General features: G+C 48.8%; 1 protein-coding gene across 1 annotated transcript; it reads left to right on the top strand.

Moving 5' to 3' along the window:
- Positions 1–24,339: 24,339 nt before the first annotated feature.
- On the top strand, positions 24,340–25,891 carry LOC128689037 (fucose mutarotase). Its single transcript, XM_053777100.2, has 3 exons — positions 24,340–24,522; positions 25,196–25,371; positions 25,648–25,891. The coding sequence occupies exons 1-3, from the start codon at positions 24,355–24,357 to the stop codon at positions 25,694–25,696; spliced, it is 393 nt and encodes a 130-aa protein (XP_053633075.2). The 5' UTR covers positions 24,340–24,354; the 3' UTR covers positions 25,697–25,891.
- The last annotated feature ends 379 nt before the right edge of the window (positions 25,892–26,270 follow it).

The following is a 26,270-nucleotide window of genomic DNA, read 5'->3' as shown; positions in this document are numbered from 1 at the left end:
GACGCTTATAATGGGCTGAAGAATCATCTCTTGCCAATGTCCAACAATAGTCTGCAATCATTCTTGTGCCCCATTTGCCCTGGTACCATTTTTCACATGGTTGAAATATCTTGGTGAAACCTTTCATCATGTTCGTCACTAACTGCCCCACAGTTCGCTGGAAAAGTCTAAATGTGAGTCCAAAGAGAGGATTTTAAGTGACCTGTTACATCCCATGTTCTTGTAAGCCTTGATGAGGTTTTCCACCAATTCTTCATAGTTGCCTTCTCTTCTGTTTCCGAGAAATCCCTTCGCCACTAACTTGAATACTTCCCAAGCAGCTTTCTCCTCCCCATGAAGGTCTGATCCAAAGTCACCGTCTTTAAGAAGTTCTCGAATCTGAGGATCATTTAAGACTCCCTCTCTTTTCTTAGCGTCGCTCAGTGAGGGGAATTTTGATGTTAAATACTTGAATCCCTGACCGGATTTGTCCATAGATTTTGCAAAGTATTTCCAGAGCCTCAGTTTTATGTGTAGTGGAAGTTGCAAAATTTTGTTTGGTTTAGTGAGAGGTGGATGTTGAACATTTTTCATCCCAGGTTCCAATGATTGATGAAGTGGTCAGTCTCTCCTGATGTAGTGGGAACCTCTTGCACAGCTGTCCCATTCACACAGATAACAGCAGTACTTGGTGTAAAAAATGTTTGGTTAAGAAAATCACCTACCTATCACCTCAAAATATAAACTTGCACAGCACAACCACCTTCTATGACTGCTGGGACAATAATGAAGGTCACTGAGACTGTGAGTGTGGTAAGAAGCACACTGCCACAAGCCTGTTGGAACCTGTTGTGACACGTAGGTGTATGAAAATAAATGGTATAAAATACCGACACAATGGAAACATAAACACATATGTAGTTTAATGTGATCCTTTGTTGACAACGTTTCGCCCACACAGTGGGCTTTTTCAAGTCACAAACACTTGAAAAAGCCCACTGTGTGGGCGAAACGTTGTCAATAAAGGATCACATTAAACTGCATATGTGTTTATGTTTCCACGTAGGTGTATGTTGAAAAGTAGAGCTAACAAGCAATTTTAATCATGATATTCATTATCAGTGACCTAAAATTAGTTGGAAATTGTTACTCTGGTCTCGGAATCATTTTGGTTGTTGACCAGTGTTATCAGATATCCGGATATAATACTTGAACAGCTATATTCGGATAAAATACTTACCCAATAATTCGGATATTATCCAAAATTTCATTTCACCTTAAAAGTCCCTTGTAGAGACTTTTAATAATTTGTTCAATTTTCCCTTTAAAATCCAGTTTCGAGATAAAGTTTGAGTTCAGATCAGGATATAACATTAATTTTGTTATTTATAAGTATATTCCGTCATTTCCTTCCTATATGTATTTTTATTGCAGAAATTTGTATTGCCGCAATATGCAGTATTAAGACGTGTTCTGCTGAGGTTGATGTGCGCCCCGTGGCCTAGTGGCAAGGCTGAGGGTCCGGGTTCGATTCCCGGCAATGGGGTAAAAACATTGGGCGTGTTTCCTTACACCGGTTGTCCACGTTCCCTTATCAGTAATAGTGGGTACCTGGGTGTTAGTCGACTGGTGTGAGTCGCATCCTGGGACAAAACTGACCTAATTTGCCCGAAATGCTCTGCACTAAAAGGGGCTTTCTATATAGTGGTATATCACTGATGTCAGCTAGGACTATATTTTGTACTTGTAGTAAATAAAGATATATTATTATTATTATTATTATTATTATTATTATTATTATTATTATTATTATTATTATTATTATTATTATTATTATTATTATTATTATTATTATATTATAACAGTGAATTTTATTTCTCTTTATCTTTGTACATGTCAGCGCTCCATGTATGGGAGAGCCTCAGGGAACTTTTTATGCTGGATGGCAATATTAAACATAACTGTAATCAAATAAGGCTGCATTCAAGAAATTTTAATTAGATATACTGCAAAATGTCGGTTATTTTGTAAAAGCTAAATTGTTCATTCAGAAATAATTCATTCAGATGGCCGCACTTAATTCCCTAGAAAGCCGCATGCGGCCTTAAGGCCGCTGGTTCCCCACTACTGAGATAGGCTATGATGAGAGATACTTATCATTTCTTAATAGTAACTTCAGTTCTGATGGCTTGAAGCCTCTGAAGCTGCCGGAGCTTCTGAACTCAGAGAGGAATACTTGACATCCCCATCGCGCTACTGAAGTCTCCCGGCTGTGTGATACAGAGTTACAGGATAACACAGCCGGCTTTTGTTTCCCAATACAATTATAATCATAAAAAAAAGTATATCTAAATTTGGGTGAATAAGACACATGTGCAACACTTGGCTGTCTTTATTGTTGAAAACTTTCGTCAACCAGAAGCATCATCAGACTAATACAGAGAATAATTTCATGTATCTTATCCGTCTCATTCATCTCATTCACATGTGTCATATTCATCTCATTCACATGTGTCATATTCATCTCATTCGCATGTGTCATATTCATCTCATTCGCATGTGTCATATTCATCTCATTCGCATGTGTCATATTCATCTCATTCATATGTGCCATATTCATCTCATTCGCATGTGTCATATTCATCTCATTCATATGTGTCATATTCATCTCATTCACATGTGTCATATTCATCTCATTCATATGTGTCATATTCATCTCATTCACATGTGTCATATTCATCTCATTCATATGTGTCATATTCATCTCATTCATATGTGTCATATTCATCTCATTCACATGTGTCATATTCATCTCATTCACATGTGTCATATTCATCTCATTCACATGTGTCATATTCATCTCATTCACATGTGTCATATTCATCTCATTCACATGTGTCATATTCATCTCATTCACATGTGTCATATTCACATGTGTCTCATTCATTCACATGTGTCATCTCATTCATATCATATTCATCTCATTCATATGTGTCATATTCATCTCATTCATATGTGTCATATTCATCTCATTCACATGTGTCATATTCATCTCATTCATATGTGTCATATTCATCTCATTCACATGTGTCATATTCATCTCATTCACATGTGTCATATTCATCTCATTCACATGTGTCATATTCATCTCATTCGCATGTGTCATATTCATCTCATTCGCATGTGTCATATTCATCTCATTCGCATGTGTCATATTCATCTCATTCATATGTGCCATATTCATCTCATTCGCATGTGTCATATTCATCTCATTCATATGTGTCATATTCATCTCATTCACATGTGTCATATTCATCTCATTCATATGTGTCATATTCATCTCATTCACATGTGTCATATTCATCTCATTCATTCATCTCATTCACATGTGTCATATTCATCTCATTCACATGTGTCATATTCATCTCATTCACATGTGTCATATTCATCTCATTCACATGTGTCATATTCATCTCATTCACATGTGTCATATTCAGGTACCTGGGGGCCGGGATGGGGCTGGTGCAGTTCGAAGATCATCTGTACTGCGATGTCTTCAAGTTTCTGTCAAGACAGTGATTGAATGAGTCACGATGAAAGTGTTTCTTCTTTTCTTTTGGGTTATCCTACCTCGGTGGGAGACTGCGTATATATTAAAACAACTACTGCACGCCAGGTTGATGTATCCCTTGTCCTTGCTGCACGCCAGGTTGATGTATCCCTTGTCCTTGCTGCACGCCAGGTTGATGTATCCCTTGTCCTTGCTGCACGCCAGGTTGATGTATACCTTGTCCTTGCTGCACGCCAGGTTGATGTATCCCTTCTCCTCACTGCACGCCAGGTTGATGTATCCCTTCTCCTCACTGCACGCCAGGTTGATGTATCCCTTCTCCTCACTGCACGCCAGGTTGATGTATCCCTTCTCCTCACTGCACGCCAGGTTGATGTATCCCTTGTCTTCGCTGCACGCCAGGTTGATGTATCCCTTGTCTTCGATGCACGCCAGGTTGATGTATCCCTTCTCACTGCACGCCAGGTTGATGTATCCCTTCTCCTCACTACACGCCAGGTTGATGTATCCCTTCTCCTCACTGCACGCCAGGTTGATGTATACCTTGTCCTTGCTGCACGCCAGGTTGATGTATACCTTGTCCTTACTGCACGCCTGGTTGATGTATACCTTGTCCTTGCTGCACGCCAGGTTGATGTATCCCTTGTCCTTGCTGCACGCCTTGTTGATGTAACCTTTGTCCTTGCTGCACGCCAGGTTAATGTATCCCTTGTCCTTGCTGCACGACAGGTTGATGTATACCTTGTCCTTGCTGCACGCAAGGTTGATGTATCCCTTGTCCTTGCTGCACGCCAGGTTGATGTATCCCTTGTCCTTGCTGCACGCCAGGTTGATGTATACCTTGTCCTTGCTGCACACCAGGTTGATGTATCCCTTGTATTTGCTGCACGCCAGGTTGATGTATACCTTGTCCTTGCTGCACGCCAGGTTGATGTATACCTTGTCCTTGCTGCACGCCAGGTTGATGTATCCTTTGTCCTTGCTGCACGCCTGGTTGATGTATCCCTTGTCCTTGCTGCACGCCAGGTTGATGTATACCTTGTCCTTGCTGCATGCCAGGTTGATGTATCCCTTGTATTTGATGCATGCCAGGTTGATGTATCCCTTGTCCTTGCTGCCCGCCTGGTTGATGTATCCCTTGTCCTTGCTGCACGCCTGGTTGATGTATGCCTTGTCCTTGCTGCACGCCAGGTTGATTTATACCTTGTCCTTGCTGCACGCTAGGTTGATGTATCCCTTCTCCTCACTACACGCCAAGTTGATGTATCCCTTCTCCTCACTGCACGCCAGGTTGATGTATCCCTTCTCCTCACTGCACGCCAGGTTGATGTATACCTTGTCCTCGCTGCACGCCAGGTTGATGCATCCCTTCTCCTCACTACACGCCAGGTTGATGTATACCTTGTCCTTGCTGCACGCCAGGTTGATGTATCCCTTCTCCTCACTGCACGCCAGGTTGATGTATACCTTGTCCTTGCTGCACGCCAGGTTGATGTATCCCTTCTCCTCACTACACGCCAGGTTGATGTATACCTTGTCCTTGCTGCACGCCAGGTTGATGTATCCCTTCTCCTCACTGCACGCCAGGTTGATGTATACCTTGTCCTTGCTGCACGCCAGGTTGATGTATACCTTGTCCTTGCTGCATGCCAGGTTGATGTATCCCTTGTATTTGCTGCACGCCAGGTTGATGTATCCCTTGTCCTTGCTGCACGCCAGGTTGATGTATCCCTTGTCCTTGCTGCACGCCTGGTTGATGTATACCTTGTCCTTGCTGCATGCCTGGTTGATGTATCCCTTGTCCTTGCTGCACGCCTGGTTGATGTATACCTTGTCCTTGCTGCACGCCAGGTTGATGTATCCCTTCTCCTCACTACACGCAAGGTTGATGTATCCCTTCTCCTAACTGCACGCCAGGTTGATGTATCCCTTCTCCTCACTACACGCCAGGTTGATGTATACCTTGTCCTTGCTGCACGCCAGGTTGATGTATCCCTTCTCCTCACTGCACGTTAGGTTGATGTATCCCTTCTCCTCACTGCACGCCAGGTTGATGTATACCTTGTCCTCGCTGCACGCCAGGTTGATGCATCCCTTCTCCTCACTACACGCCAGGTTGATGTATACCTTGTCCTTGCTGCACGCCAGGTTGATGTATCCCTTCTCCTCACTGCACGCCAGGTTGATGTATACCTTGTTCTTGCTGCACGCCAGGTTGATGTATCCCTTCTCCTGACTTCACGCCAGGTTGATGTATACCTTGTCCTTGCTGCACGCCAGGTTGATGTATCCCTTCTCCTAACTGCACGCCAGGTTGATGTATCCCTTGTCCTTGCTGCACGCCAGGTTGATGTATACCTTGTCCTTGCTGCACGCCAGGTTGATGTATCCCTTGTATTTGCTGCACGCCAGGTTGATGTATCCCTTGTCCTTGCTGCACGCCAGGTTGATGTATCCCTTGTCCTTGCTGCACGCCTGGTTGATGTATACCTTGTCCTTGCTGCACGCCTGGTTGATGTATCCCTTGTCCTTGCTGCACGCCTGGTTGATGTATACCTTGTCCTTGCTGCACGCCAGGTTGATGTATCCCTTCTCCTCACTACACGCAAGGTTGATGTATCCCTTCTCCTAACTGCACGCCAGGTTGATGTATCCCTTCTCCTCACTACACGCCAGGTTGATGTATACCTTGTCCTTGCTGCACGCCAGGTTGATGTATACCTTGTCCTTGCTGCACGCCAGGTTGATGTATCCCTTGTATTTGCTGCACGCCAGGTTGATGTATCCCTTGTCCTTGCTACACGCCAGGTTGATGTATCCCTTGTCCTTGCTGCACGCCTGGTTGATGTATACCTTGTGCTTGCTGCACGCCTGGTTGATGTATCCCTTGTCCTTGCTGCACGCCTGGTTGATGTATACCTTGTCCTTGCTGCACGCCAGGTTGATGTATCCCTTCTCCTCACTACACGCAAGGTTGATGTATCCCTTCTCCTCACTGCACGCCAGGTTGATGTATCCCTTCTCCTCACTGCACGCCAGGTTGATGTATCCCTTCTCCTCACTGCACGCCAGGTTGATGTATCCCTTCTCACTGCACGCCAGGTTGATGTATCCCTTCTCCTCACTGCACGCCAGGTTGATGTATCCCTTCTCCTCACTGCACGCCAGGTTGATGTATCCCTTCTCCTCACTGCACGCCAGGTTGATGTATACCTTGTCCTTGCTGCACGCCAGGTTGATGTATACCTTGTCCTTGCTGCACGCCAGGTTGATGTATACCTTGTCCTTGCTGCACGCCAGGTTGATGTATACCTTGTCCTTGCTGCACGCCAGGTTGATGTATCCCTTGTCTTCGCTGCACGCCAGGTTGATGTATACCTTGTCCTTGCTGCACGCCAGGTTGATGTATACCTTGTCCTCGCTGCACGCCAGGTTGATGTATACCTTGTCCTTGCTGCACGCCAGGTTGATGTATACCTTGTCCTCGCTGCAAGCCAGGTTGATGTATACCTTGTCCTCGCTGCACGCCAGGTTGATGTATACCTTGTCCTCGCTGCACGCCAGGTTGATGTATACCTTGTCCTCGCTGCAAGCCAGGTTGATGTATACCTTGTCCTCGCTGCAAGCCAGGTTGATGTATACCTTGTCCTCGCTGCAAGCCAGGTTGATGTATACCTTGTCCTTGCTGCACGCCAGGTTGATGTATACCTTGTCCTTGCTGCACGCCAGGTTGATGTATACCTTGTCCTCGCTGCAAGCCAGGTTGATGTATACCTTGTCCTCGCTGCAAGCCAGGTTGATGTATACCTTGTCCTCGCTGCAAGCCAGGTTGATGTATACCTTGTCCTTGCTGCACGCCAGGTTGATGTATACCTTGTCCTTGCTGCACGCCAGGTTGATGTATACCTTGTCCTCGCTGCAAGCCAGGTTGATGTATACCTTGTCCTCGCTGCAAGCCAGGTTGATGTATACCTTGTCCTCGCTGCACGCCAGGTTGATGTATACCTTGTCCTCGCTGCACGCCAGGTTGATGTATACCTTGTCCTCGCTGCAAGCCAGGTTGATGTATACCTTGTCCTCGCTGCACGCCAGGTTGATGTATACATTTACTTTCTCTTGCTCGTGCTGGAGATGAACTACGACCAGCCTCCGAACTTACCACAAACTTATATTAATTACCATCATCATATCGACAGAATATTTAATTACCTGTGTGAATCAGTGCTCTGCTGCGACCTTTTACCTGGTATTTCAGTTCTTCTTTGATCTTATATTGTATGACGGTGCTGCCTTCATGCTGCGCAAGACGTCTTGTCCCAGGAAACTGTTGCTGTCCTCCCGTTCCTCGATTCAGAACTGATTTCCTACTTTTTTCCAGAAGATGAATAACTCTTATGGGTTTTGAGCTTCCCATAAACTTGATTCTACTTTTCTCTCTACTGGAGTGGGGTAGCAGTGCTGGGTACAACCATCACACTGGAGTGGGGTAGCAGTGCTGGGTGCAACCATCACACTGGAGTGGAGTAGCAGTGCTGGGTACAACCATCACACTGGAGTGGAGTAGCAGTGCTGGGTACAACCATCACACTGGAGTGGGGTAGCAGTGCTGGGTACTACCATCACACTGGAGTGGGGTAGCAGTGCTGGGTACTACCATCACACTGGAGTGGGGTAGCAGTGCTGGGTACTACCATCACACTGGAGTGGGGTAGCAGTGCTGGGTACTACCATCACACTGGAGTGGAGTAGCAGTGCTGGGTACAACCATCACACTGGAGTGGAGTAGCAGTGCTGGGTACAACCATCACACTGGAGTGGAATAGCAGTGCTGGGTACAACCATCACACTGGAGTGGAGTAGCAGTGCTGGGTACTACCATCACACTGGAGTGGAGTAGCAGTGCTGGGTACAACCATCACACTGGAGTGGAGTAGCAGTGCTGGGTACAACCATCACACTGGAGTGGAGTAGCAGTGCTGGGTACTACCATCACACTGGAGTGGAGTAGCAGTGCTGGGTACAACCATCACACTGGAGTGGGGTAGCAGTGCTGGGTACTACCATCACACAGGAGTGGAGTAGCAGTGCTGGGTACAACCATCACACTGGAGTGGGGTAGCAGTGCTGGGTACTACCATCACACTGGAGTGGAGTAGCAGTGCTGGGTACAACCATCACACTGGAGTGGAGTAGCAATGCTGGGTACTACCATCACACTGGAGTGGAGTAGCAGTGCTGGGTACAACCATCACACTGGAGTGGAGTAGCAGTGCTGGGTACTACCATCACACTGGAGTGGGGTAGCAGTGCTGGGTACTACCATCACACTGGAGTGGAGTAGCAGTGCTGGGTACAACCATCACACTGGAGTGGGGTAGCAGTGCTGGGTACAACCATCACACTGGAGTGGGGTAGCAGTGCTGGATACTACCATCACACTGGAGTGGAGTAGCAGTGCTGGGTACAACCATCACACTGGAGTGGAGTAGCAATGCTGGGTACTACCATCACACTGGAGTGGAGTAGCAGTGCTGGGTACAACCATCACACTGGAGTGGATTAGCATTGTTGGGTACTACCATCACACTGGAGTGGAGTAGCAGTGCTGGGTACAACCATCACACTGGAGTGGAGTAGCAGTGTTGGGTACTACCATCACACTGGAGTGGAGTAGCAGTGCTGGGTACAACCATCACACTGGAGTGGAGTAGCATTGTTGGGTACAACCATCACACTGGAGTGGAGTAGCAGTGCTGGGTACTACCATCACACTGGAGTGGAGTAGCAGTGCTGGGTACAACCATCACACTGGAGTGGAGTAGCAGTGCTGGGTACAACCATCACACTGGAGTGGAGTAGCAGTGCTGGGTACAACCATCACACTGGAGTGGAGTAGCAGTGCTGGGTATCATCACACTGGAGTGGAGTAGCAGTGCTGGGTACAACCATCACACTGGAGTGGAGTAGCAGTGCTGGGTACAACCATCACACTGGAGTGGAGTAGCAGTGCTGGGTACAACCATCACACTGGAGTGGAGTAGCAGTGCTGGGTACAACCATCACACTGGAGTGGAGTAGCAGTGCTGGGTACAACCATCACACTGGAGTGGAGTAGCAGTGCTGGGTACAACCATCACACTGGAGTGGAGTAGCAGTGCTGGGTACAACCATCACACTGGAGTGGAGTAGCAGTGCTGGGTACAACCATCACACTGGAGTGGAGTAGCAGTGCTGGGTACAACCATCACACTGGAGTGGAGTAGCAGTGCTGGGTACAACCATCACACTGGAGTGGAGTAGCAGTGCTGGGTACTACCATCACACTGGAGTGGAGTGCTGGGTAGCAGTGCTGGGTACAACCATCACACTGGAGTGGAGTAGCAGTGCTGGGTACAACCATCACACTGGAGTAGCAGAGTAGCAGTGCTGGGTACAACCATCACACTGGAGTGGAGTAGCAGTGCTGGGTACTACCATCACACTGGAGTGGAGTAGCAGTGCTGGGTACAACCATCACACTGGAGTGGAGTAGCAGTGCTGGGTACTACCATCACACTGGAGTGGAGTAGCAGTGCTGGGTACAACCATCACACTGGAGTGGAGTAGCAGTGCTGGGTACAACCATCACACTGGAGTGGAGTAGCAGTGCTGGGTACAACCATCACACTGGAGTGGAGTAGCAGTGCTGGGTACAACCATCACACTGGAGTGGAGTAGCAGTGCTGGGTACAACCATCACACTGGAGTGGAGTAGCAGTGCTGGGTACACACCAGTGCTGGGTACACCATCACGCTGGAGTGGAGTAGCAGTGCTGGGTACAACCATCACACTGGAGTGGAGTAGCAGTGCTGGGTACTACCATCACACTGGAGTGTAGTAGCAGTGCTTGGTAAAACCATTCACTGGAGTGGAGTAGCAGTGCTGGGTACAACCATCACACTGGAGTGGAGTAGCAGTGCTGGGTACAACCATCACACTGGAGTGGAGTAGCAGTGCTGGGTACTACCATCACACTGGAGTGGAGTAGCAGTGCTGGGTACAACCATCACACTGGAGTGGAGTAGCAGTGCTGGGTACAACCATCACACTGGAGTGGAGTAGCAGTGCTGGAGTGGGTACAACCATCACACTGGAGTGGAGTAGCAGTGCTGGGTACTACCATCACACTGGAGTGGAGTAGCAGTGCTGGGTACAACCATCACACTGGAGTGGAGTAGCAGTGCTGGGTACAACCATCACACTGGAGTGGAGTAGCAGTGCTGGGTACTACCATCACACTGGAGTGGAGTAGCAGTGCTGGGTACAACCATCACAGTGGAGTGGAGTAGCAGTGCTGGGTACAACCATCACACTGGAGTGGGTAGCAGTGCTGGGTACCATCACACTGGAGTGGAGTAGCAGTGCTGGGTACAACCATCACACTGGAGTGGAGTAGCAGTGCTGGGTACTACCATCACACTGGAGTGGAGTAGCAGTGCTGGGTACAACCATCACACTGGAGTGGAGTAGCAGTGCTGGGTACAACCATCACACTGGAGTGGAGTAGCAGTGCTGGGTACAACCATCACACTGGAGTGGAGTAGCAGTGCTGGGTACAACCATCACACTGGAGTGGAGTAGCAGTGCTGGGTACAACCATCACACTGGAGTGGAGTAGCAGTGCTGGGTACAACCATCACACTGGAGTGGAGTAGCAGTGCTGGGTACAACCATCACACTGGAGTGGAGCACTGGAGTGGAGTAGCAGTGCTGGGTACTACCATCACACTGGAGTGGAGTAGCAGTGCTGGGTACAACCATCACACTGGAGTGGAGTAGCAGTGCTGGGTACTACCATCACACTGGAGTGGAGTAGCAGTGCTGGGTACAACCATCACACTGGAGTGGAGTAGCAGTGCTGGGTACAACCATCACACTGGAGTGGAGTAGCAGTGTTGGGGAGTGGAGTAGCAGTGCTGGGTACAACCATCACACTGGAGTGGAGTAGCAGTGCTGGGTACAACCATCACACTGGAGTGGAGTAGCAGTGCTTGGTACAACCATCACACTGGAGTGGAGTAGCAGTGCTGGGTAGTGCTGGGTAACCATCACACTGGAGTGGAGTAGCAGTGCTGGGTACAACCATCACACTGGAGTGTAGAGTAGCAGTGCTGGGTACAACCATCACACTGGAGTGGAGTAGCAGTGCTGGGTACAACCATCACACTGGAGTGGAGTAGCAGTGCTGGGTACAACCATCACACTGGAGTGGAGTAGCAGTGCTGGGTAGCAGTGCTGGGTACTACCATCACACTGGAGTGGAGTAGCAGTGCTGGGTACTACCATCACACTGGAGTGGAGTAGCAGTGCTTGGTACAACCATCACACTGGAGTGGAGTAGCAGTGCTTTGTACAACCATCACACTGGAGTTGAGTAGCAGTGCTGGGTACTACCATCACACTGGAGTGGAGTAGCAGTGCTGGAGTAGCAGTGCTGGGTACAACCATCACACTGGAGTGGAGTAGCAGTGCTGGGTACAACCATCACACTGGAGTGGAGTAGCAGTGCTGGTTACAACTATCACACTGGAGTGGAGTAGCAGTGCTGGGTACAACCATCACACTGGAGTGGAGTAGCAGTGCTGGGTACAACCATCACACTGGAGTGGAGTAGCTGGAGTGGAGTGCTGGGTACAACCATCACACTGGAGTGGAGTAGCAGTGCTGGGTACAACCATCACACTGGAGTGGAGTAGCAGTGCTGGGTACAACCATCACACTGGAGTGGAGTAGCAGTGCTGGGTACAACCATCACACTGGAGTGGAGTAGCAGTGCTGGGTACAACCATCACACTGGAGTGGAGTAGCAGTGCTGGGTACAACCATCACACTGGAGTGGAGTAGCAGTGCTGGGTACAACCATCACACTGGAGTGGAGTAGCAGTGCTGGGTACAACCATCACACTGGAGTGGAGTAGCAGTACAACCATCACACTGGAGTGGAGTAGCAGTGCTGGGCTGGAGTACAGTAGCTGGGTACATCACACTGGAGTGGAGTAGCAGTGCTGGGTACAACCATCACACTGGAGTGGAGTAGCAGTGCTGGGTACAACCATCACACTGGAGTGGAGTAGCAGTGCTGGGTACAACCATCACACTGGAGTGGAGCACTGGAGTGGAGTAGTAGTGCTGGGTACAACCATCACACTGGAGTGGAGTAGCAGTGCTGGGTACAACCATCACACTGGAGTGGAGTAGCAGTGCTGGGTACAACCATCACACTGGAGTGGAGTAGCAGTGCTGGGTACAACCATCACACTGGAGTGGAGTAGCAGTGCTGGGTACAACCATCACACTGGAGTGGAGTAGCAGTGCTGGGTACAACCATCACACTGGAGTGGAGTAGCAGTGCTGGGTACAACCATCACACTGGAGTGGAGTAGCAGTGCTGGGTACAACCATCACACTGGAGTGGAGTAGCAGTGCTGGGTACAACCATCACACTGGAGTGGAGTAGCAGTGCTGGGTACAACCATCACACTGGAGTGGAGTAGCAGTGCTGGGTACAACCATCACACTGGAGTGGAGTAGCAGTGCTGGGTACAACCATCACACTGGAGTGGAGTAGCAGTGCTGGGTACAACCATCACACTGGAGTGGAGTAGCAGTGCTGGGTACAACCATCACACTGGAGTGGAGTAGCAGTGCTGGGTACAACCATCACACTGGAGTGGAGTAGCAGTGCTGGGTACAACCATCACACTGGAGTGGAGTAGCAGTGCTGGGTACAACCATCACACTGGAGTGGAGTAGCAGTGCTGGGTACAACCATCACACTGGAGTGGAGTAGCAGTGCTGGGTACAACCATCACACTGGAGTGGAGTAGCAGTGCTGGGTACAACCATCACCATCATTATAGGATCATCCTCAGTGATCACGTCTGAAGCTTCTTCAGTTGCCAGAAGTCAGTAACAAAGTCGTATGAAAAGAAAGAAAAACAAACTACATTAAGCTGGAGATTAGGACATATTATGAGATAATCACAAAACTTACTCCTGTAACAATTAATTTGAACACTATTGTATCTCTTTTTAAAGCTGTGTATGGATCCTGCTTCCACTGCATTACTCTCCACATTGTTCCACTTCTTGACAAGCCTATGACTGAAGAAATACTTCCTAACATCCCTGTGACTCATATGTGTTTTCAACTTCCAGTTGTGACCCCTTGTTGTTGTGTCTCGTCTCTGAAACATTCTTTCCCTAGCCACTTTGTCAACTCCTCTCAGTATTTTTTATATCGTTACCATGTCCTGCTATCCCTCCTGTGTAATCAGGTTTATTTTCCTTAACTTCTCCTTGTGTACTCACCTAATTGTGGTTGCAGGGGACGAGACTCAGCTCTTGGCCCCGCCTCTTCACTGATCGCTATCAGGTCCTCTTCTCCTAGCCTGTCATCTATCAGCAGCCTGGCCTAGCTTGTCATCTATCAGCCGCCTGGCCTAGCTTGTCATCTATCAGCAGCCTGGCCTAGCCTGTAATCTATCAGCAGCTTGGCCTAGCTTGTCATCTATCAGCAGCCTGGCCTAGCCTGTCATCTATCAGCAGCCTGGCCTAGCCTGTCATCTATCAGCAGCCTGGCCTAGCCTGTCATCTATCAGCAGCCTGCCCTAGCCTGTCATCTATCAGCAGCCTGGCCTAGCCTGTCACCTATCAGCAGCCTGGCCTAGCCTGTCATCTATCAGCAGCCTCGCCTAGCTTGTCATCTATCAGCAGCCTGGCTTAGCCTGTCATCTATCAGCAGCCTGGCCAAGCCTGTCATCTCTCAGCAGCCTGGCCTAGCTTGTCATCTATCAGCAGCCTGGCCTAGCCTGTCTTCTATCAGCAGCCTGGCCTAGCCTGTCACCTATCAGCAGCCTGGCCTAGCCTGTCATCTATCAGAAGGATGGCCTAGCTTGTCATCTATCAACAGCCTGGCTTAGCCTGTCATCTATCAGCAGCCTGGCCTAGTCTGTCATCTATCAGCAGCCTGGCCTAGCCTATCATCTATCAGCAGGATGGCCTAGCTTGTCATCTATCAACAGCCTGGCTTAGCCTGTCATCTATCAGCAGCCTGGCCTAGTCTGTCATCTATCAGCAGCCTGGCCTAGCCTGTCATCTATCAGCAGCCTGGCCTAACTTGTCATCTATCAGCAGCCTGGCCTAGCCTGTCATCTATCAGCAGACTGGCCTAGCCTGTCATCTATCAGCAGCCTGGCCTAGCTTGTTATCTATCAGCAGCCTGGCCTAGCCTGTCATCTATCAGCAGCCTGGCCTAGCCTGTCATCTATCAGCAGCCTGGCCTAGCTTGTTATCTATCAGCAGCCTGGCCTAACTTGTCATCTATCAGCAGCCTGGCCTAGCCTGTCATCTATCAGCAGACTGGCCTAGCCTGTCATCTATCAGCAGCCTGGCCTAGCTTGTTATCTATCAGCAGCCTGGCCTAGCCTGTCATCTATCAGCAGCCTGGCCTAGCCTGTCATCTATCAGCAGCCTGGCCTAGCTTGTTATCTATCAGCAGCCTGGCCTAGCCTGTCATCTATCAGCAGCCTGGCCTAGCTTGTCATCTATCAGCAGCCTGGCCTAGCCTGTCATCTATCAGCAGCCTGGCCTAGCCTGTCATCTATCAGCAGCCTGGCCTAGCCTGTCATCTATCAGAAGCCTGGCCTAGCCTGTCATCTATCAGCAGCCTGGACTAGCCTGTCATCTACCAGCAAGCTGGTCTAGCTTGTCATCTATCAGCAGCCTGGCCTAGCCTGTCATCTACCAGCAGCCTGGCCTAGCCTGTCATTTATCAGCAGCCTGGCTTAGCCTGTCATCTATCAGAAGCCTGGCTTAGCTTGTCATCTATCAGCAGCCTGGCCTAGCCTGTCATCTATCAGCAGCCTGGCCTAGCTTGTCATCTATGAGCAGCCTCGCCTAGTCTCTCATCTATCAGCAGCCTGGCCTAGCCTGTCATATATCAGCAGCCTGGTCTAGCCTGTCATCTATCAGCAGCCTGGCCTAGCCTGTCATCTATCAGCAGCCTCGCCTAGCCTGTCATCTATCAGCAGCCTGGCCTAGTTTGTCATCTATCAGCAGCCTGGCCTAGTCTGTCATCTGTCAGCAGCCTGGCCTAGCCTGTCATCTATCAGCAACCTGGCCTAGCCTGTCATCTATCAGCAGCGTGGCCTCGCCTGTCATCTATCAGCAGCCTGGCCTAGCCTGTCATCTATCAGAAGCCTGGCCTAGCCTGTCATCTATTAGCAGCCTGGCCTGGCTTGTCATCTATCAGCAGCCTGGCCTAGCTTGTCATCTATCAGCAGCCTGGCCTAGCCTGTCATTTATCAAGGGCCAGTCCCAGCCTGTCATCTATCAGCAGCCTGGAGCAGCCTGTGATTTATCAAGAGACTGGCCCAGCCTGTCATCTATCAAGAGATTGGCCCAACCTGTCATCTATCAAGAGCTTAGCCCAGCCTGTCATCTATCAAGGGCCAGGCCTAGCCTGTCATCAATCAAGAGCTTGACCCAGCCTGTTATCTATCAAGAACCTGGCCCAGCCTGTCATCTATCAAGAGCCTGGCCCTATCATCTATCAAGAGCCTGATCCAGCCTGTCATCCATCAAGAACCTGACACAGCCTGTCATCTATCAAGAGCCTTATCCAGCCTGTCATCTCTCAAGAGCCTGACCCAGCCTGTCATCTATCAAGAGCCTGACCCAGCCTGTCATCTATCAAGAGCCTGACCCAGCCTGTCATCTATCAAGAGCCTGGCCCAGCCTGTCATCTATCAAGAGCCTGGCCCAGCATGTCATCTATAAAGAGTCTGACCCAGCCTGTCATCTATCAAGAGCCTGACCCAGCCTGTTATCTATCATTGCCTGGCGCAGCCTGTCACTATCAAGAGCCTGACTCAGCCTGACATCTATCAAGAGCCTGGCCCAGCCTGTCACTATCAAGAGCCTGACTCAGCCTGTCATCTATCAAGAGCCTGGCCCAGCCTGTCATCTACTAAGAGCCTAGCCCAGCTGCCATCTATCAAGAGCCTGACCCAGCCTGTCATCTATCAAGAGCCTGGCCCAGCCTGTCATCTATCAAGAGCCTATCCCAGCCTGTCATCTATCAAGAGCCTGGCAAAACTTATCATCAATCAGGAGCCTGGCCCAGTCTGTCCTGTATCAAGAACCTGACCCAGCCTGTCATCTATCAAGAGCCTGGCCCAGCCTCTCATCCATCAGGAACCTGGCCCAGCCTGTCATCTATCAAGAGCCTGGCCCAGCCTGTCATCTATCAAGAGCGTGACCCAGCCTGTCATCTATCAAGAGCCTGGCCCAGCCTGTCATCTATCAAGAGCCTGGCCAAGACTGTCATCTATAAAGAGCCTGGCCAAGCCTCTCATCTATCAGGAGCCTGGCCCTGTCATCTATCAAGAGCCTGGGCCAGCCTGTCATCTTTCATGAGCCTGGCCCAGCCTATCATATATCAAGAGCATGACTAAGCCTGTCATCTACCAAGAGCCTGGCCCAGCCTGTCATCTATCAAGAGCCTGACCCAGCCTGTCATCTATCAAGAGCCTGGCCCAGCCTGTCATCTATGAAGAGCCTGGCCCAGCCTGTCATCTATCAAGAGCCTGACCCAGCCTGTCATCTATCAAGAGCCTGGCTCAGGCTGTCATCTATCAAGAGCCTGGCCCAGCCTGTCATCTATCAAGAGCCTGGCCTAGCCTGCCATCTATCAAGAGCCTGACCCAGCCTGTCATTTACCAAGAACCTGGCCTAGCCTGTCATCTATCAAGAGCCTGACCCAGCCTGTCATCTATTAAGAGCCTGGCCCAGCCTGTCATGTATCAAAAGCCTGGCCCAGCCTGTCGTCTATCAAGAGCCTGTCGCAGCCTGTCGTCTATCAAGAGCCTGACCCAGCCTGTCATTTACCAAGAACCTGGCCTAGCCTGTCATCTATGAAGAGCCTGGCCCAGCCTGTCATCTATCAAGAGCCTGGCCCTGCCTATCATCCATAAAGAGCCTGGCCCAGCCTGTCATCTATCAAGAGCCTCACCCAGCCTGTCATCTATCAAAAGCTTGGCCCAGCCTGTCATCTATCAAGAGCCTCACCCAGCCTGTCATCTATCAAGAGCCTGGTTCAGCCTATCATCTATCAAGAGCCTGACCCAGCCTGTCATCTATTATGAGCCTTGCCCAGCCTGTCATCTATCAAGAGCCTGGCCCAGCCTGTCATCTATCAAGAGCCTGACCCAGCCTGTCATCTATCAAGAGCCTTGCCCAACCTGTCATCTATCAAGAGCCTGGCCCAGCCTGTCATCTATAAAGAGCCTGACCCAGCCTGTCATCTATCAAAAGCCTGGCCAAGCCTGTCATCTATCAAGAGCCTGACCCAGCCTGTCATCTATCAAGAGCCTGGATCAGCCTGTCATCTATCAAGGGCCTGGCCCAGCCTGTCATCTATCAAGATCCTGGCCCAGCCTGTCATCTATCAAGAGCCTGATCCAGCCTGTCATCTATAAAGAGCCTGGCCCAGCCTGTCATCTATAAAGAGCCTGGCCCAGCCTGTCATCTATCAAGAGCCTGACCCAGCCTGTCATCTATAAAGAGCCTGGCCCAGCCTGCCATCTATAAAGAGCCTGACACAGCCTGTCATCTATCAAGAGCCTGGCCCAGCCTGTCATATATCAAGAGCCTGGACCAGTCTGTCATCTATCAAGAGCCTGGCCCAGCCTGTCATCTATCAAGAGCCTGGCCCAGCCTGTCATCTATAAAGAGCCTGGCCCAGCCTGTCATCCATCAAGAGCCTGACCCAGCCTGTCATCTATAAACAGCCTTGCCCAGCCTGTCATCTATCAAGAGCCTGGCCCAGCCTGTCATCTATCAAGAACCTGGCCCAGCCTGTCATCTATCAAGAGCCTGATCCAGCCTGTCATCTATAAGGAGCCTGGCCCAGCCTGTCATCTATCAAGAGCCTGGCCCAGCCTGTCATCTATCAAGAGCTCGGCCCAACCTGTCATCTATCAAGAGCCTGGCCCAGCCTGTCATCTATCAAGAGCCCGGCCCAACATGTCATCTATCAAGAGCCTGGCCCAGCCTGCCATCTATAAAGATCCTGACACAGCCTGTCATCTATCAAGAGCCTGGCCCAGCCTGTCATATATCAGGAGCCTGGACCAGCCTGTCATCTATCAAGAGCCCGGCCCAACATGTCATCTATCAAGAGCCTGGCCCAGCCTGTCATCTATCAAGAGCCCGGCCCAACCTGTCATCTATCAAGAGCCTGGCCCAGCCTGTCATCTATCAATAGCCCGGCCCAACCTGTCATCTATCAAGAGCCTGACCCAGCCTGTCATCTATCAAGAGCCTGACCCAGCCTGTCATCTATCAATAGCCCGGCCCAACCTGTCATCTATTAAGAGTCTGACCCAGCCTGTCATCTATCAAGAGCCTGGCCCAGCCTGTCATCTATCAAGAGTCCGACCCAACCTGTCATCTATCAAGAGCCCGGCCCAACCTGTCATCTATCAAGAGCCTGACCCAGCCTGTCATCTATCAAGAGCCTGACCCAGCCTGTCATCTATCAAGAGCCCGGCCCAACCTGTCATCTTTCAAGAGCCTGACCCAGCCTGTCATCTATCAAGAGCCTGACCCAGCCTGTCATCTATCAAGAGCCCGGCCCAACCTGTCATCTATCAAGAGCCTGACCCAGCCTGTCATCCATCAAGAGCCTGACCCAGCCTGTCATCTATCAAGAGCCTGACCCAGCCTGTCATCTATCAAGAGCCTGACCCAGCCTGTCATCTATCAAGAGCCCGGCCCAACCTGTCATCTATCAAGAGCCTGCCCAACCTGTCATCTATCAAGAGCCTGACCCAGCCTGTCATCTATCAAGAGCCTGCCCAACCTGTCATCTATCAAGAGCCCGGCCCAACCTGTCATCTATCAAGAGCCTGACCCAGCCTGTCATCTATCAAGAGCCTGCCCAACCTGTCATCTATCAAGAGCCTGACCCAGCCTTTCATCTATCAAGAGCCTGACCCAGCCTGTCATCTATCAAGAGCCTGACCCAGCCTGTCATCTATCAAGAGCCTGACCCAGCCTGTCATCTATCAAGAGCCTGCCCAACCTGTCATCTATCAAGAGCCTGACCCAGCCTGTCATCTATCAAGAGCCCGGCCCAACCTGTCATCTATCAAGAGCCTGACCCAGCCTGTCATCTATCAAGAGCCTGACCCAGCCTGTCATCTATCAAGAGCCTGACCCAGCCTGTCATCTATCAAGAGCCTGACCCAGCCTGTCATCTATCAAGAGCCTGCCCAACCTGTCATCTATCAAGAGCCTGACCCAGCCTGTCATCTATCAAGAGCCTGACCCAGCCTGTCATCTATCAAGAGCCTGACCCAGCCTGTCATCTATCAAGAGCCTGACCCAGCCTGTCATCTATCAAGAGCCCGGCCCAGCCTGTCATCTATCAAGAGCCCGGCCCAGTGGAATCCTGGTGTTTTGCGTTCCATGATATCTGCTCTTGAAATTATTACGTTAAATGTTAATGGGTAAGTCACCTGTGCAGCTGCTAGGTGCGGGTAAGACACCTGTGCAGCTGCTAGGTGCGGGTAAGACACCTGTGCAGCTGCTAGGTGCGGGTAAGACACCTGTGCAGCTGCTAGGTGCTGGTAAGTCACTTGTGCAGCTGCTAGGTGCTGGTAAGACACCTGTGCAGCTGCTAGGTGCTGGTAAACACCTGTGCAGCTCCTAGGTGCGGGTAAGACACCTGTGCAGCTGCTTGGTGCGGGTAAGACACCTGTGCAACTGCTATGTGCGGGTGAGACACCTGTGCAGCTGCTAGGTGCGGGTAAGACACCTGTGCAGCTGCTACGTGCTGGTAAAACACCTGTGCAGCTGCTATGTGCGGGTAAAACCCCTGTGCAGCTGCTCGGTGCGGGTAAGACACCTGTGCAGCTTCTAGGTGCGGGTAAAACACCTCTGCAGCTGCTAAGTGCGTGTAAGACACCTGTGCAGCTGGTAGGTGCGGGTAAGATACCTGTGCAGTTCCTAGGTGCGGGTAAGACACCTGTGCAGCTGCTATGTTCGGGTAAGACGCCTGTGCAGCTGCTATGTGCGGGTAAGACGCCTGTGCAGCTCTTAGGTGCGGGTAAGACACCTGTGCAGCTGCTATGTGCGGGTAAGACGCCTGTTCAGCTCTTAGGTGAGGGTAAGACACCTGTGCAGCTCCTAGGTGCGGGTAAGATACCCGTGCATCTCCTAGGTGCGGGAAAGACACCAGTGCAGCTCCTAGGTGAGGGTAAGACACCAGTGGAGTTCCTGGGTGCGGGTAAGACACCCGTGTAGCTTCCATGTGAGAGTAATACACCCGTGCAGCTCCCAGGTGCGGGTAATACACCCGTGCAGCTCCTAGGTGCGGGTAAGACACCCGTGTAGCTCCTAGGTGCGGGTAAGACACCTGTGCAGCTCCTAGGTGCGGGTAAGAGACCTGTGCAGCTCCTAGGTGCGGGTAAGATACCCGTGTATCTCCTAGGTGCGGGAAAGACACCCATGCAGCTCCTAGGTGCGGGTAAGACACCCGTGTAGCTCCTAGGGCGGGTAAGACACCCGTGTAGCTCCTAGGTGCGGGTAAGACACCCGTGCAGCTCCTAGGTGCGGGTAAGACACCCGTGCAACTCCTAGGTGCGGGTAAGACACCCGTGTAGCTCCTAGGTGCGGGTAAGACACCCGTGTAGCTCCTAGGTGCGGGTAAGACACCCGTGTAGCTCCTAGGTGCGGGTAAGACACCCGTGTAGCTCCTAGGTGCGGGTAAGACACCCGTGTAGCTCCTAGGTGCGGGTAAGACACCCGTGCAGCTCCTAGGTGCGGGTAAGACACCCGTGCAGCTCCTAGGTGCGGGTAAGACACAGCTACCTAAGTGATGGACGTGCGTCTTAATCACTTATAAATTGCTAAAATGATAAGTAGAATATACTTGCCATTTTATCAATTTATTGTAGTAGCCGAGATGATGTCCCTGATGTGTACAGTTCAGCGTGGTCTGCAGGTGACCTCACTTACGTGCGAGTGACCTCACTGACTAGCGGATGAGGTCACCTGCGAGCGGATGAGGTCACCTGCGAGCGGGTGAGGTCACTTACGAGCGGGTGAGGTCACCTGCGAGCGGGTGAGGTCACTTGCGAGTGGGTGAGGTCAACTGCGAGCGGGTGAGGTCACTTACGAGCGGGTGAGGTCACCTGCGAGCGGGTGAGGTCACTTACGAGCGGGTGAGGTCAACTGCGAGCGGGTGAGGTCACCTTCGAGCGGGTGAGGTCACCTTCGAGCGGGTGAGGTCACCTTCGAGCGGGTGAGGTCAACTGCGAGCGGGTGAGGTCACCTTCGAGCGGGTGAGGTCACCTTCGAGCGGGTGAGGTCAACTGCGAGAGGGTGAGGTCACCTTCGAGCGGGTGAGGTCACCTGCGAGCGGGTGAGGTCACCTTCGAGAGGGTGAGGTCACCTTCGAGCGGGTGAGGTCACATGCGAAATTTTAGGTAAGATCAGTTTCACTTAACTCTTGGAAATACTGAGAGATTCAGAGTTTTATAAAATGGTGTTAGTAATTGAGATCGCAAAGAGAGTCCGCTACGTGGGTCTACTTCTCTGATAACTGCTCTTACTTCAGGTAGTTACAGGTGTTACGATCGACCGTGCATGTGTTGCTAGTGTCGTCCCTCCACAAGCATATCTGTGTTCCCTAAGTTTTCTCTTGAAACTGTGTATTAACTTTGCGTAGCTGTGTTGGTGTGGTTGCACTCAAGAAACATGTTTCTAACATGTTTATTGGTTTATCGTGATACTCGTCTTCTATCTACAGTCACATGTTGTCTTCCCTCGCATGTGTTCCCTCACAGGTCAGCCTGTGTACACCTGGGACTAATCTCGTTGCCAACCTTTGCACCTCCTCCAGTTTCTTGACATGTTTAGTCAGATGTTATTGTACTTGAATATCTTGTAAGTTGCAATCACAGCTGCTTTAATGGTCGGGCTTTAAGTTGCTTTAATTTTTCCTTATAGACCATTGAAATGAACATTATATGTGCCAAGTTAATATATTTCATGTCTTACAATAAATCTTACTTAAAAAAATGATTTACTCAACGTCCGGGTGGTGATCAGAGGACGGAGGATCGAGCCTCTGCAAGTCTTAGACTGAATGATCAGTATAGGTTGTGCGTTTCATGGTATAAAAGATTTAGTTGGGATATTGGCAGTTTGGAGGGATACGTTGTGTATCTTTATATGTGTATGCTTCTAAACTGCTGTAATCTAAGCACCTCTGTTAAAACAGTGATAATGTGGAGTGTGGTGAAAGTGTTGAATGATGATGAAAGTGTTTTCTTTTTGGGGATTTTCTTTCTTTTTTGGGTCACCCTGCCTCGGTGGGAGACGGCCGACTTATTGAAAAAAAAATCCATAAAAATAAAAGAATTGACGTAGAAACTCCAAAATTATCAAACCGCATTTTAATGGCAAAATTTAAAATCTACAATCCTTCTCATCTCATGTTCTTTACGTAGCTACATCTAAGCTCTCTATTCTTTCTCTCCTGGACTTTCTCTCCCGCTCTGGAAGGCTGGGCGCCTCGCCTGCCTCCGCACGCACCGTCACCAGATCAAATACGCCCAGAATTTAGGGAACCCCAGCGTGTCTACCTTACGTATTAACCTCCCACTGCTGCGTCACTGTTTTCTCTCCGCGTTACGTTATGATAATCAAATAACCTCGCCTAAGGTCATGATTATCAACTAAACAATGCGTGACGAAGTGGACCAAGCAATCACTCTCGCGGGGTCCAGTGAAAGGTTCCTTTCAGTGTTTACATTATCAGTGCGTGTGAACCAGGACTCAGACATGAACTGAAGCAATACTCACTGACCTGCCGTGACCTCAGCACAAACTGACGTCATGAATGTGGCAAAACCCAGCCACAGGTGAGAACTAGTGGCCACCTTGCCTCCAGCATCTGTCATGAAGGTGATAGAGAGGAGCAGCCAGTGACGCTGCCTTCCTGCTGGTCACCATGAAGTGTCCAGTACATGCACACACACACCTCCCAGATATTCACACTCCAGTACACTCACGCATTTACTCATCTCAGGCACTCCAGGACACACTCATCCAAGACACACTCTCCCAGACAGCCCATCCCAGTGCCTATGTCACTTTATATACACTTAGAGTTTACTTAAATTTGTGTAATATTGATTAAATATTCTTGACTGATATTGTACATGTATATTTTAATGCCTTCATATAGTTAATAAGTTTTAAACCTGATAACTCAAACATTCAATGAGGTTTTCTTTTCGTGGTTTTTATTATAAATATAAGATGAATGAACATGTTAAAGATAAAACTAGTAATGATGAACTAGACGCAGGTTTTACTTAGTATATTTTAGGAAGTCCTCGGTATGCTTTTCTTCCATATTAAACTGTGAAATTACTTAACAAAGAATAATTTCTCCCAGTAATTTTACATTAATGGTTTACAAAACCAACAAGTTGATGAATGAGACACTTGTAGCACATTTGGTTATCATCACTGTGGAGACGTCTCGCTAACCTGTGGCTTTATGAATTCAATACAGAAAATAATTATTGGATTCTTGATTTATCAAGATTAAACACAAGCTGTCAGAACTGAGAGACTGATCATCTTCAATTACTTCGTCACAACTTGCACCATCTTCAGTAATTATTCTCTGTATTGGAAGGGCGAGCCACCTAATGATAAAGATTCTTTCTCACCATATTTAACGATGTCTCTTTCTCCGTGCACAGTGCTGGCCGACATCAACTTCCCGACCCACAGCATTTGCAGCAGCGAGGGAGGACCCAAGGAATACCGAGCAGATGGCCTCAGCATCCCTGAACTTCTGGATGCCATGCTCACTTTCATGCCCCTGGATGCTTACGACGACCACCCGGTGAGTGAGTGTTGTCATGCGTAGTTCAAGTTATCATGCAGTGAGAGTGATCGTTCATGGTCCTAGTGATCAACCAGTAACAAGGGTCGTTTATCGTTCTGATGATTATCCAATGAGCGAGAGAGGTCACTCATGGCCCTGGTGACCACCAGTGAGTGAAACAGTCATTCATGCCCTTGGGTACTCACCCAGCGGCATAAATATATACACCTCTCAGTGCATATAATAGGTGCTGTTGATAGCATACATCGGACTGTTGTTTAATCAGGCGGATATTACATGTAAATATTTATTTATATATTTTAGTAAAAAATATTTAGTCATTAATCTGTATCTAAAGTTCTCAGAAATTATAACATTTCAACAGAATGTAACTATATTTTTGCAATAAAATTAACGATATTATTGTGATTATATAAAATAAAGTGTAGTCATGTGTATATATTTGACCTTATCTCCTTTAGAAATATTTATTAGTGTCTAAATTTTTTAAATTATATTATTTAAAATTAACACTTTTTTAAATTAAAACTGGAAGACGTGATTTTTGTTGCTACAGTATTGTTCCAACTAGAGTATTTTTGTTCCAACCAATGTATTGTTCCAGATACGTTATTATTTCAGCCATAATATTGTATTCTTCTGAGACAGTTAACATGCTACGACCACTCAGGTTCAGCTGATGGACATGACTGATGCAGACAAGGCCAAGGGGATGAAGTTGAGCATCTGGGAGGAGTACTCCAGGATCTGCAACAAACACCAGCCTCCAGCCGTCACCCTCAAGATGGTGGAACGCTTCGAGTTCTACGAGAAGGCCAAGAAGGCCTACGCTATCATACAGACTGGGTAGGCATACACTTGATTCCTATGTAAATTAGATATATTATGGTCACTGCACAATCCGAGAAACTTACACCGTGTTGCATACGTCCTTCAGGGTAGGTTCATTGATGCTGGCGAGAGGATCTTGATAAAAGAAATTAGACCTGATCTTGTCTTCCTTGCATCGACCTTGATTACCTCCCATTTTCCAAGGCGCTGTACGACCTCTACGGGTTTAGCGCTCCCGCCTACAACGTAATAATAATGATGTAGACTAAAATTTGTAATTTGTACTTTCAGCGAGACTGCTCCCTACGCTAACATCTTGCTCAAGCGAGGCGTGTGTTAGCTTCCAGGGGGTGCAGACACGACAGACAAGGAGCAAAACAGTAGACAAGGAGCAAAGTAACAAACAAAGAGCCAGACAATAAACAAAGACCAACATAATAGCCAAGAAGCAAGACAACATACAAGGCGTAAGACACCATACAGAGGAGTAAAGAAAAGAAATCTGAGTGGACTCACTCACTATGATAATGTAGCATCAGAAACCTGTGGCACTATGAATTATCTGATTTTTTTTAATTGTATAAATTGGTCAGCATTCACCAAGTCGCTTTGAAGTTCTTGACACAAGACAATCACATCCCTGAGAATGTTTAATTATAAAAATTTTATTGCTATGTGTTGATTTTAATGAGTAATTAAAAGCAAGTAATGCAGTATATGAGAGGCTGTGACGATGGTTCTTCTCTGTTGTGTTTGCTAGAAAGTCGGAATAAAATTCTTTTGAAAAAAGTTGGTATTTTTCTCACATTTTTAAACCAGATTTTCTATACATATATTAATGAGCCTCAATTAGTTTTTATATATAAATTTTTATTCCTTAGCAAATGAAGGCTATGTGAACGACATATTAATGA

Source organism: Cherax quadricarinatus, chromosome 21, assembly GCF_038502225.1.
Source record: "Cherax quadricarinatus isolate ZL_2023a chromosome 21, ASM3850222v1, whole genome shotgun sequence".
NCBI classification, from domain to species: domain Eukaryota; kingdom Metazoa; phylum Arthropoda; class Malacostraca; order Decapoda; family Parastacidae; genus Cherax; species Cherax quadricarinatus.
The sequence above is the reverse complement of the archived record's forward strand: the minus strand, read 5'-3'. Positions and strand labels throughout refer to the sequence as shown.